Source organism: Schistocerca nitens, chromosome 2, assembly GCF_023898315.1.
Source record: "Schistocerca nitens isolate TAMUIC-IGC-003100 chromosome 2, iqSchNite1.1, whole genome shotgun sequence".
Taxonomy (NCBI): domain Eukaryota; kingdom Metazoa; phylum Arthropoda; class Insecta; order Orthoptera; family Acrididae; genus Schistocerca; species Schistocerca nitens.
Genome location: NC_064615.1, coordinates 1,004,476,509 through 1,004,490,172, shown reverse-complemented (window position 1 = coordinate 1,004,490,172; position 13,664 = coordinate 1,004,476,509). Strand labels below are relative to the sequence as shown.

General features: G+C 41.6%; 1 protein-coding gene across 2 annotated transcripts in view; it reads right to left on the bottom strand.

Annotated features, from left to right (window-relative positions):
• The window catches only part of LOC126237352 (AN1-type zinc finger protein 4-like), a 97,937-nt gene extending 88,669 nt beyond the window's left edge, over positions 1-9,268 (bottom strand). For both annotated transcript variants that reach the window (XM_049947417.1, XM_049947418.1), the window contains exon 1: positions 8,657-9,268. In XM_049947417.1, the coding sequence (XP_049803374.1) occupies positions 8,657-8,819 (163 nt within the window). In that variant the 5' untranslated portion in view covers positions 8,820-9,268. The remainder of the gene's footprint in view (positions 1-8,656) is intronic.
• Between the last annotated feature and the right edge of the window lie 4,396 nt (positions 9,269-13,664).

Genomic DNA, 13,664 nt, shown 5'->3' with positions numbered 1-13,664 from the left:
CCTAGGCTCCGACACCTAGTGCACCAAACCGAGTCCTACGTTAAGGATTCCACTCACTTTGTGTCTCTCCTAAAGGAAATGCGTGTTACGGACCAAGATCTGATGGTTAGTTTCGACGTCAAATCCCTATTCACGAATGTCCCAGTGTCAGATACTGTGAACATCCTAGAAGAACGCGTGGCACCTGATATATGTGAGCTTGTGCGCCACTGTCTGACGACCACCTATTTCAAGTGGAGAGGTCAATTTTATGAACAAACTGACGGTGTAGCTATGGGCTCACCCCTATCGCCTATCGCAGCAGAAATTTTCATGGAGGCATTTGAGGAAACAGCCCTCCAGTCCGCACCATTACGTCCAAATTGTTGGCTTCGCTATGTCGATGATACTTTCGTCATCTGGCCCCACGGAGAAGAGGAGTTACAAATTCAGTTTACAATGGAAACAGAGAAGAATGGGGTGCTGCCTTTTCTCGACGTGGAAGTTTATCGAAAACCTGATGGTAAACTTGGCCACAAAGTGTACAGGAAACCAACCAATACGGACAGGTACCTTCACGCCTCCTCCCACAATCACCCCACGCAGAAGAAGTCCGCCCTGCACACGCTAACGAAGAGAGCGTACAGGATAAGCGACGAAGAACATCTGAAGACAGAACTTGAACGCCTCAGGTCCATCTTCGGAACTAATGGCTATGGGAAGCAGATGATAGACAGCACCATGTCGACAAGGGAGAAGACTAATAGGGAAGAGGAGAAGGAGGCACAGAGCATCGCTGTGTTACCATATGTACAAGGGGTCACCGAACGTATTGGCAAAATTCTACGAAAAGCCGACATCAAACCAATTTTCCGAAGCAGAAACAAAATATCAGACATGCTCGGTTCTACCAAGGATGCAGTTGACAAACTACACACAGCTGGCGTGTATGAAATTGGTTGTGCGTGTGGATTAGTCTACATAGGTGAGACGGGACGTCCGATTAGCACAAGGCTCTCGGAACATGAAAGATATATCTGCCTGAAACAACACACTAAGTCAGCAGTGGCGGAACACCGAGACGAGTGCGGGAAACCAATATTGTTTCAAGAAGCCCGCGTCCTGGCGAAACAGCCTCTCACTTTCAAAAGAAAGATTAGAGAGGCGATAGAAATAGCCAAAAGACCCGCCAACATGAATAGAGAGGACGGGTACAAGCTTCCGAGGTCTTGGCTGCCTGCAATAGCAGGGCTACGGAGTGGCAGCAGAGCCGTGGCGGCCCATGCAGACACGCGGAGAGCCGCAGTAGGGGTCGCGAGCACACAAAGCAATGGCACGCTGCAGCCGGCTTCTGGACAGCATGGAAACAGTGTGACGTCACAGCCATCACCTGTTCGCTATTCGTCCGTCTCCTCCAATGGGGTGGATTAATATAAAGACCAATAGAAAACAGCTATTTCAGCCAATGACAGATAATAAAGGAAACACCAATAAAGCATACCTTTCACCCCTCCTCCTCCTCCTTTTACAGCCAATCAAGTAACGACACGGTTTTCTCGTGCAGCTATTTAAGGAACCAAGTGTGTTCATTTAGCAGTTAACGTAAGGCCCTGATGAAGGCTAGCTGCAACGCTGGCCGAAACGTTGGCGCATTTTAAATTATGACGATGCGGTCTGATACCCTGAAGAATTTTATTGAAGAATATGAGACTGGAATAGAAGGGAGAATCAATAGAGGTACTCAAAGTACCCTCCGCCACACACTGTCAGGTGGCTTGCGGAGTATGGATGTAGATGTAGACATAAAACAGGCAGCACAGTATCTTTCCCCATCCTTTCCTCCCCTCCTCCTCACCCCATGCCGCCTCTTTAACCCCACTACTCACCCCAGTAGATTGCTACTCACATCAGACACAGGTCACAGTCACCAGTTGGGCCCCACAACTCAGAGATAGCTGCCATGTGTGTGCCAGTTGTACTTGTGAAGGGTGTGTATGTTTTTTGTTTCAGAAAAACTTTTTTTGTATGAAAGCTTAAATGTTTCGCAGTCTTTTGCATTGTGCCTATCTGTGACTAAGTGCCACCTCTGCTTGGTGCGTAGTAATATATCCCCACATATATTGTTAAGATCATATGGAAATAAGATTTGTGCACTTGCAGAAATGCCTAAAAGCTTGGTGCTACAACAGGAGGCAAGATGCTTACAGGAGGCTACTTGTTCATGGAAACATTCCGAACATAGTTTACAGAATGCTGATTACAAAATTTATAAACAAAGAATTAATAAAAAAAACAAAAAACAGAGTGTATACTAATAAATAACATAGCCAAGGAAAAAGTTTGAGCAACTCGTGTCCAGATAACAAATGAAATTCTTCATCTTAGATGTTAACACTTCAGTTTACCTCTCAATTATTTCAGTTCTGGCAGAAGTCTACTGAAAATGAAACCCGCTGAATAACACACATCATTTTTCCACCTAGTGTTCACTGAAGGTAGATTGTATTTTCCTCTTAATGAGTCAATACTGTCCACAACAAATCCTGTGAGGGAATGTATGTACACGGATGGCACAACTGAAACTGCGGACGACACCTGAACAAAGGCCTCCATGGAGTTTGCAAACTGACACCACGGATCAATCTGACTGTCCTTTTCTGGACTAAGAATATTCTTAGTGGGTGCACAGGGTTGTCCCAAAATATACCGCCATGTTAAATAATAAAGTGAAAGTAAACACAGTAAACAAGCCTTCATGTTTCAGCTTTAGATACACTGGAGATTATTCTGATGCTATACGTACTCATACACAAGGCCAGACCAAGTATTCAAGTTTTATCATCCATCACATGTGAGTCACTTGCATTACCATAGGCTGCCACTCCAATAGACCACAGTCTCCTTAGTGTCCCTATCAAAGACATACAATGGCATGTGTGCTCCTAACGCAAAGCCACTTTTGATGAGAATACATGCTCTGCCATATCAGTCCTTTTCTACAATATTGGCAAGGTTAAAGCATGTCAAAGGGGTGTATCAGATTAACTTACTGCAACAATCATTTTCCAGGCTAAACCACAAATCATCTGCAAACAGGTTATTACTTAACTGCTCATAAGTCCATCCATGGTGCACAAGATAAAACATTCACTTAATGAGACAGAAGGTGCCTCTGTGTGACGGGAACACATCTGGCTGTAATAAAGCATACAGGATGACCTCGGCGAGGTGACAATATCCAGTATTTCATTTTCACAAGATACGTCCGCTTTAGCTGTTAAGAACTTACAGCTAAAGCGACTTTATCTTTTCAAAATGATATATCCAGGCTGTGACTGCCATGACTACAGAAATCTCCTGCGAATATACAGTATCATTGAAAATGTGTGATCTATGAAGTCTTTAACAAGGGCATGTGTTATGACATGTGGACATTTTTACATGCATAACACAAGAAAATAATCCTGGTGATGTCTGGTTGGAAACACGGAAGCGTCCGATCCCACCCGTCTGCTTTGACCCATGACGTCATAAATATGGCGGAAACGACCATAAACCACGATTTCAATATGGCGCACATAAAGTCGGTACGTACACGTTATAAGGACGAAAATACATCGAAAAACAAACACACACACTTTCCACAAAAAGCCTAATGACACTAACGGGACAAGGGCGGATAATGGGGTGTTTTTGGGTGGGGGCAAACTAAATATAAACAAATTTAGACACCCACCCCCCATACAAAACCACACAAAACGACGAAAAAACCAACTTCACAAAACTCCCCAAACACAATATCATCTGGAATCGGACACTTCCCTTGACCTATATAGCTCAACAGCAGCTCCCGATCCCATAAATTAGTATCCAACCCTCCCCTTAGCCTATATAGCTCAAAAACATCTCCCGATAGCAATATCAACACACACAGCCACACATTGGTATCGAACACTTCACTTGACCTGTGCACTGTTAATTTTATCCGTCATATCCATTCCTGAACCAAAACAACAATCGATTAGTTTTACTAAAATTACCACACGATGTACAGCGAACAACACTAAATTAACCTTCACACAAAATTGTTAACTCACTGAAACGAATTCCACTACAAACACAGCCGACACTCGAACAATTCTGGATAATGAGCAAAAGCAAATTGAGCCCATTACATCACACAACCAAAAATCCTGAACATACCACCAGAAACCACAACAAACCACAACACAACGTCATCTACAAACACGCCACACTCACAAACCAAACTCCGCGTCGTCATGACATCACGGGTCAAAGCCGACGCGTGGGATCGGACACTTCTGTCGACCCTGTCTGGTTGTACACTGTCAACCTTGCTCATACTGCTATTAAATGTTTCCTTTGTCTTGGAATCTACTCCACATGTGTGAAATGCATGTATTGGTGATAAATTACTTGCCCTCTTTACTCAAGACTATGACTTTTCTCTAATCTACCAGTGAACCCAACTTTGCGCCACATGTGCCAAACACATGTTCAGAACAACTATAGGAAAGAATCCTGCTGAAAGTCTACTGAAAATGAAACCCACTGAATAGCACATATCATTTATTGGGAATACTGAAGAATGGGAATACAATCTGTCAACTTTGAAAAATGACAAACAGAGGAATGCAGCACAGAGAAAACAGATCATGGAAAAATACCACATGTCTATATACTTTGAATGTAATGTTACATGTATTGCTTTTATTGCAGTAGAAAGCCCTAGTATCACATTCTTCAGCTGATCTAGAATAGGATACTAGTACTTGCGATGGCGAAAAAAGCGACAAATGTAAAATTTGTATCCTGTACTTCAGTTGACCTACATAGGTCGACTGAAGAATAGGATGCTAGTGAAGGTGAAAAAAGTGACAAACATTAAATTTGTAACCTGTACTTTAGCTGACGTATACAGGTCAACTGAACAGTAGGACAAAACCTTCATACTTCAACTGAGGTACAAGATGCCAGTTATATGCACGTCGCTTATTTTGCTTTCACTAGTACTAATATCCTAGTCTTCAGTTGAATAGGATACAAAAAAGTTACAGAGGAAACAGTCACTGGAACAACTCACACAAAGGCATAATTCAAAACGATACACAAATTACATCTTGGGTTGTCGGGTGTTCTGCCGGATATCAGCGTCGTACTTGCACGATATTTCGGTCACGTGGCTCGTAACCTTCATCAGGTGCGACCTGAGACTGTCTCAGGTCGCACCTGATGAAGGTTACGAGCCACGTGACCGAAATATCGTGCAAGTACGACGCTGATATCTGGCAGAACACCCGACAACCCAAGATGTCATTAGATCGCTGGGAAAGCCTGAAGAGATACACAAATTATTTAAAACTGCCACAAATGTCAAAAAGTTTACACAATATCTCTCTCTTAACAACACATTCATTTATTTTTATTTATGATTATGACACTCTGATGGCTCATCTATGACAAATATGATGTCACTGGTCAAAACCAACAAACTGTATCCCATTCTTCAGTTGAGCCCAGTTTTCCACCTATTGTTCAGTGAAGGAAAGTTATATTTTCTTCTTATGAGTCATTACTGTCCACAACAAAAACCATGATGGAATATAGGTGCACTTATGGCACAGTTGGAACTGCGCACGACACCTGAATAAAGACCTCCATGGAGTTCGCAAACTGACACCGTGGATCAACCTGACTGTCCATTCCTGGACTAAGAATATTCTTGGTGAGTACACAGAGTTGCCCCAAAATACACTCCTGGAAATGGAAAAAAGAACACATTGACACCGGTGTGTCAGACCCACCATACTTGCTCCGGACACTGCGAGAGGGCTGTACAAGCAATGATCACACGCACGGCACAGCGGACACACCAGGAACCGCGGTGTTGGCCATCGAGTGGCGCTAGCTGCGCAGCATTTGTGCACCGCCGCCGTCAGTGTCAGCCAGTTTGCCGTGGCATACGGAGCTCCATCGCAGTCTTTAACACTGGTAGCATGCCGCGACAGCGTGGACGTGAACCGTATGTGCAGTTGACGGACTTTGAGCGAGGGCGTATAGTGGGCATGCGGGAGGCCGGGTGGACGTACCGCCGAATTGCTCAACACGTGGGGCGTGAGGTCTCCACAGTACATCGATGTTGTCGCCAGTGGTCGGCGGAAGGTGCACGTGCCCGTCGACCTGGGACCGGACCGACGCACGGATGCACGCCAAGACCGTAGGATCCTACGCAGTGCCATAGGGGACCGCACCGCCACTTCCCAGCAAATTAGGGACACTGTTGCTCCTGGGGTATCGGCGAGGACCATTCGCAACCGTCTCCATGAAGCTGGGCTACGGTCCGGCACACCGTTAGGCCGTCTTCCGCTCACGCCCCAACATCGTGCAGCCCGCCTCCAGTGGTGTCGCGACAGGCGTGAATGGAGGGACGAATGGAGACGTGTCGTCTTCAGCGATAAGAGTCGCTTCTGCCTTGGTGCCAATGATGGTCGTATGCGTGTTTGGCGCCGTGCAGGTGAGCGCCACAATCAGGACTGCATACAACCGAGGCACACAGGGCCAACACCCGGCATCATGGTGTGGGGAGTGATCTCCTACACTGGCCGTACACCACTGGTGATCGTCAAGGGGACACTGAATAGTGCACGGTACATCCAAACCGTCATCGAACCCATCGTTCTACCATTCCTAGACCGGCAAGGGAACTTGCTGTTCCAACAGGACAATGCACGTCCGCATGTATCCCGTGCCACCCAACGTGCTCTAGAAGGTGTAAGTCAACTACCCCGGCCAGCAAGATCTCCAGATCTGTCCCCCATTGAGCATGTTTGGGACTGGATGAAGCGTCGTCTCACGCGGTCTGCACGTCCGGCACGAACGCTGGTCCAACTGAGGCGCCAGGTGGAAATGGCATGGCAAGCCGTTCCACAGAACTACATCCAGCATATCTACGATCGTCTCCATGGGAGAATAGCAGCCTGCATTGCTGCGAAAGGTGGATATACACTGTACTAGTGCCGACATTGTGCATGCTCTGTTGCCTGTGTCTATGTGCCTGTGGTTCTGTCAGTGTGATCATGTGATGTATCTGACCCCAGGAATGTGTCAATAAAGTTTCCCCTTCCTGGGACAATGAATTCACGGTGCTCTTATTTCAATTTCCAGGAGTGTATAACACCAAATGAAATAATAAAGTGAAAGTAAGCACAATAAAGTCTTCGTATTTCAGTGTTAGACACACAATAGATTACTCTAATAGTGACGATGACAGCATTTACTTTCTGCACACGATCTTGAGCTTGATACTTTCAAAAAGGCTGTCTGTCTAGCCTTGGTCCTAAGAATTTAAAATAGTCTACTTCACTGACTAACCAAATTTGTACAATAAAATTTTGCTTTTGGTGATGTCCACCAGAAATTTAATTGGATTATGAAAGGAATGGTAAAAATCAAGGCACTGAAAGCAATACGATGCTAGAACTAAGCAATAATTAAAGGAGAAGTAAAAATATACAGGTTGTGTTTGTATGTAGGTTAGTCGAGACAAAGGATCTCCCAGAGCTCATCTGTGGTGAGAGAAACACCACCTGTTTCCTATGTCATCCCCCCTCCCCTGCACCTACCACTTTAAGTGCAAAAATAACAGAGTAGAGAATGCCTTCTAGCCAGGAGATTAACAATAGTAAAAATGAGAAGACTAGAAACTTCATGCACATCGGCTGGAATGACAATAATAAAACACAATGAGAGAAATAATAAGGTCAGAAGGTAGCGGAGTCTATGTACTCTTCCTTCCCGAAGCCAAAGCTGCAGATACATGCTCTAGTTATATGTAATAGCAATTATGTGATATGTTTTGTGTTGCCCTGTTAAGTTTACCACACACATTCTCTCCATAGTTCATTTTGTTGTGTGGGTGACAAAGCACTCTAAGAATGAACTCAAGTGTATGATAGTTCATTTACAATGAAAATTCTATGGTGATCATGAATACATATGCAAGCTTTGATAAAATACTGTGTTTCTCAACAGAAGGTGTCCTATGAACAATGATGGTAAGTGTCAAATCTGCAAATGATTATATTATTTAGGAACACCTGAAGTTATACAGTATTGCAAGTACAAATAGATTGCTCAACTCACTAAGCAACGGTAAGCAGATAATTATGTTTAGAGCCCAATCAATTTGTATATGGGTTACCATTTTATATAGTGGCAAGGGGAGATAGAGTCTGACAGCTGAGGCCTATGTACAAAAGGAAATCACACTTAAATTTTAAGGTACAGTTATGCAGGTTCGCAAATGAGCCTATTATAGGTCATGTAATTACGATCAACAATTCAACAAACACTAAAGTTAAAATTAAATAATTTCTTACTAATGTACCAGAAAAGGAAACAATCTCGTAAATAAGGGGCCAAGAAAAGCAAAACAAGTACTCTACTCTCATTCATTCAGGAAATAGTGAAATGTTACAATTAAATGTACGGCTATAGCAATTTCGATCTGGTTTTTGTAAGCTGGTTTCTAAAATCAAGGTTGCCTCTGATGTCACACATAATATTAACCCACACTATGTTAACTCAGTTATATGTTACTCATTGCTATTGTGATAACAAGTATAACTACAACATAAGTAGTTCATTAGTTTCTTACCTTCAACTCGTTGGATTTTAGATTTGATGGACATTATTGTATCGAAGGGTGACACTGTCATTTCGAATGCTGTTCCCGTAAGTGTTTCAATGAAAAGATCCATCGTTCCTTCTTGTTGTAATGATGACCGATACTTCGGCCGTGATCCATGCTGCGACATCATACATTTGCACTTTTCCCAATCTAATCGCTTAAATGCGCAATATTAAACATCATCTATATTCTCTGAGGAACACAGCGGAACTGTGTATGGCGTATCCGCATAATTTACGGAACATTGCATTTTTTGACGTTATATCACTGACACATGTCCCGATGAGCTTGATATATTATTTTCCAATGAAGCAGATTTATTCGGACAAGTACTTCACATATGACTTTATTATATCCACAATTGCTTTCAGCAGTTTTGAAGTTAAATGTGTAAAGAGCAAATCAAGTTCGGTGCTGTCAGAGAGTAGTGAGTTTATAACCTGTAATTTACGAACGTTCAACTCGTGTGTAGATTAAATCAACAGAATCAACAATATATATTTTTTTGTTTCACAGTTTCAATTCACAAACAAATCTTTCTAAACCATCTTTTAGTTTCTTTAGTAACTCCAAAGAATCTTGCAGGGTTGCCAATGGTAATGAAGGTCACATTTCAGAACACAGCTTCTAGCCTATAAAACGTTTTTATTTACAAAGCGTTTTCAGTATTTCAAATGTTGTAGGTAATTAAATACACAATCCTGTTATGGATAGGAAATCGGCTCTAATTAGCAAACGAGCTGAAGATTATTGTGACGAAGAATAGTGCAAAGTACCAAATAAAATATTCAAATACTATGACCTCAATTTACTGAACAACTTTCTAGACAACTCGTAAATTATAGTTTTTTCTGCACGAAGTATCGCTGGCGATTATTTACAATTTTTTGGAGAAATCTCCAAGGTGCAGTTCTAATTACGGACGAGATCATAACAGAATATTTTTAACAGAGCCGATTACAATGTCTATTTAGTAAGGACCGTCCACACGCAACGATCAGTCTGTGCAAATGTTTGCGCACATTATGCTTGCTGCGCAGACAGATCGTTCCGTATGAATAAGAGATTTACATGGATATGAGACACCTGGAGTTGGAGGTTTCAGCGAAATTGCTTAAATCTGTGGGTTCAAATCACACCTGCACAGACAAGTCCAAGTGTGTACACAGGAGATCGTCACAATTCTGGCGCGCGAACGTGTTTGAATTAGACGTTTGTTCAGTCCAGTCTTTCTCGTCCGTGTGTGCATAGTGAATTTTAAAACTTCAGGTACACGTAAGTGCTATAGAGAGGTCATTGCCGAATGTATAGAACTGTACAAGAGTCATATACGTATGTGAAAAATTAACAGGAGAGAATACAGCAACACACATAAGAAAGTAACTGCTTATAATTCTTTAGTATGCGGTTGAGCAGAGAACGGCAATGAAAACGATAAATAAATAAATTCATTGCAGACTATTTAACGCGAAGAACTAAACACAGGAACGTAATCTATTCGATCTGGCGCCGTAAAAAGAAGAGTAGGCCCTATTTGCTCTAAGGATGAGCTCTGTCAGAATATTGTGTTAAACTGAAAATGAAATACGTTGAAACAGTGGCTTTAGGGACATTCAGATAATTACGCTTCTTTTACTTTCTGATATAATATGTGGTTTGTGTAAAAAGTGCTTCAGAGGTGAACTGTAGAATTCACTACCACAATACTAGGAGTAAAAATTTCCAGATAAACTGGGAATCCCTGTCTACAGTTCAGAACGAAGTTATATATTCTGGTGCAAAAATCCTACAGATTCCTGGTACACTTTAGGCAGGTAACAGAAAATCCCAACTCAAAAACAAAGTAAACTGTAGCTCACCGACAACGTATACAATTGTAAGAATATATTGTGCTTCAAACACGTCTAAAACTGTAAAAATATTATCTGTAACTCAGAACTGAGGTTCAATACTGTACTTGCCTTCATGAAGTCATCCTTCAGGATGGGTAAATATCTTCGCATATGTAGGATATGATGTCTTTCAGTCCCTGTTTCGAAACTGCAGTAGAAAATTCTAGATATTTGTGGCTACTTCCAGATTCTAGGATTCTTAACGTCACTAAGAGGCTCTCATGTGCAGAAACTGATGTCCGCCTACAAGTATTTTTTCATATTATATGAGGAGTTATGAGTGTCAAAAGACAACCATACATTTCCAAATCTACCTGCAAATAATTTACGCGGTCGTTGGGTTCGCCCTGCAACTCATGAAGTGAATTTATGTGCGAGAACTACGTTCTCATAAGCAGGGCACTTCGATCAGTCTTCCTGTGCCTTTCATTTTGTTTGCTACTGTTTTGCAACACAAATTGCGAACACAGACAATGGTAGAATTTCTTCTATTTCTGAATACATTAAGTAAATTTTGAAGTTACGAGAGCGCAGTCGCTTGCCACTGAAATTTCTTTTCTACACCGACAGATGGCGGGTGAGCAGTGGATAGGAACTTGTGTCATGTGAACCAAGGTCATTATGTGAACCCACCACATTTGCAGCAATCTATGTCATGTACAAACATTTGCGCAGATATCTGCGCGGACAGATCTTTGCGTTAGGAAGGCTTTCAGGATAGTTTAAGAGAAGATTAGAAACAGGATAAGAAATACACTCATATTCAACGAATGTAGTAACGACTTGTAACATGATTACCTAGAAAAATACGATGTACAATGATATGTTTAATTAAAAAACTGACAGTCTCTTTGGTTTTTTTTTCATTTTCTTACTTTGAACATTGACTGATCGGTATAAATTGATAAGTTCCTGAAATCTGTAGACTGTCTCTATCACAATTAAAACTTCTTGTTTTGTTTGTACAATCGTCTTCATAATCATTGTTATTTCTACTCTAGGGCGTGCTAACACAATCCGCAGCAATCATGCCATTTACGTGGGTCTCCCAAAACGGGATTTCGTAAATCGATTTCTCAATACCGATTGCTGAATCCAGAAGTCTAAGGACCAGGAAATTTTGTGATTATAGAGAAAAATAAAAGAAATTTATTCTATGTAAGTTTAAGGCCAGAATGTGCTCACAGCAGCTATGCCCTGTATGAAATTCTGCCTGGTAGGAAGGGACACCCTCATTAATAATCTGTTATAGATGAGCTTTTCTAACAGCTTATAGCAGACACTTAGCGATGCTACAGGCAATAGCTTTTTTATAGCCTTTTCTAATTCGGGCTCTGTGAATGAAACAGAGACACTGGTATCCTCTTCAACTTAAGTATTTAGTTCATTTATATGTCGCTTTGTTTAATCTTTGAACTTACAGTACAGGGGAACTTCTTGTGTTCATTATTTTATATGTAAGGCAATCTGAGATGAAGACATCTAAGTTTCCTGTTTGTAAATTGTGTTTGCAGCTCCCAATTTACCTATTACAAACCACAGTTTCTGGCTACAGTAGATGAAGTCTAGATTTTTCTGTTATTCCTTCCCATCTCGCTTTACGTTTTTTGTTCATTAATAGCTGTACGTCTTCTCATAGTTTTTGGTCACTGTATTCCATGTACAGTTATTCTGTGGCGTGATTCCCACAAGGAACATATTTCTTCCTCAGCCTGCAGGTATGTTGAATTTTGCTGCTGAGATCAATACTGCAGTGAACAGAGAGTAATTTTTTGCTGTGGGGGCAATCCATTGGATGTGAGGGTTCATCTCTTTGGTGCTTCCATCCCAGTTTGCTTTTCTGTAATTACACTTTGGTTGCTGAAGGCAGTTGTAATCTTATGTTAAGCATTACTTGTCTCTGGTGGCTCTTTGCGAAGCTCGGCAGAACTCAGCTTGTGTGTTGCAAAGAAGTTCCTGAATTATTTGTTGCTACTGTGCATAAATTTGGTTTTGTATCTGATTGCCATCTCGCAGACTGAAAGATTTTCAGTCCTTTCGCATCAAAAGGTACATCTCTTGGGTACATTATGGAACCATAGACATCAGATGTTAAACCAGCTACAATCCTATGTCCAAAGATTTCTCCTCAAACATCAGTTTGTTAGTTATTTTCTAAGTGTGTTTCCTGCATGGCTACAATGTCTATATTATTATCCATTGCTAATCTACTAAGCTGCTCGCATTTGTCTCTATCTGAGCCTTCTATGTTAACTTGTAAATGCGAACCTGAGACCCCATGTCTTTAATGTGGGGCTTCTTAGGAGTACTGTTGTTTGGTTCCTATGGCCACCTCTGTAGTTTTCGACTGTGAGAGAAGCAACATCTAGTGTGGTCGCCATTTGTGTAGAACTGTAGACTTTTAGCTGTCTGCTTGAGCAAACCGTTTCAATAGAGGCACCATCTTGGAGGCTGTCTACACTCCACAGCCAAAAAAGTATGTAAGATACCATGATCCAACAGTTAGAACTTACTATGACCATGAGTATTGGTAAATCCATGTGAACAAAACAGGTGTGAATAAAAAGAATGATTTTTTTCCTTTGCTCTTCATTTTCATATCAACTTCTTTCAACCACCCCATAAATGTTTCCTTTGTCATCCAAGCCTTCAAATTACTGTCATAGTCAAGCAGTAGAGCCCTTACACCTGTGAACAGTTAAATTACTTTGGACATAAACTCTTGCATTGTGTCTGCGACCATGTTTGGTTCAATAATATTTTGTGGAAAAGTGGGAGGTGGATTCCTTGACAACTTTGACACCTGTTATGGCACCCATATGGTTTGAGTAAGCCTCTGTCTCACTGTGAATCTTTTCCTGAAGAGTAACAGTGGACATCATGGTTTTCAAATGATTTCAAATGATGTTTTTGGCTGACAGATTAAATGGTGTTTTTGAAACTTTGGCATATGCGATGGTATTTCAGATATGCTTTGTAACATATTTTGACTCCTTCCTTGCGGTATTACACTTGTGTAATTTTGACTATGAGCCACACATAAAGTGACAATTAACAAAGCTATTGGTGATCTTGCTGTCATT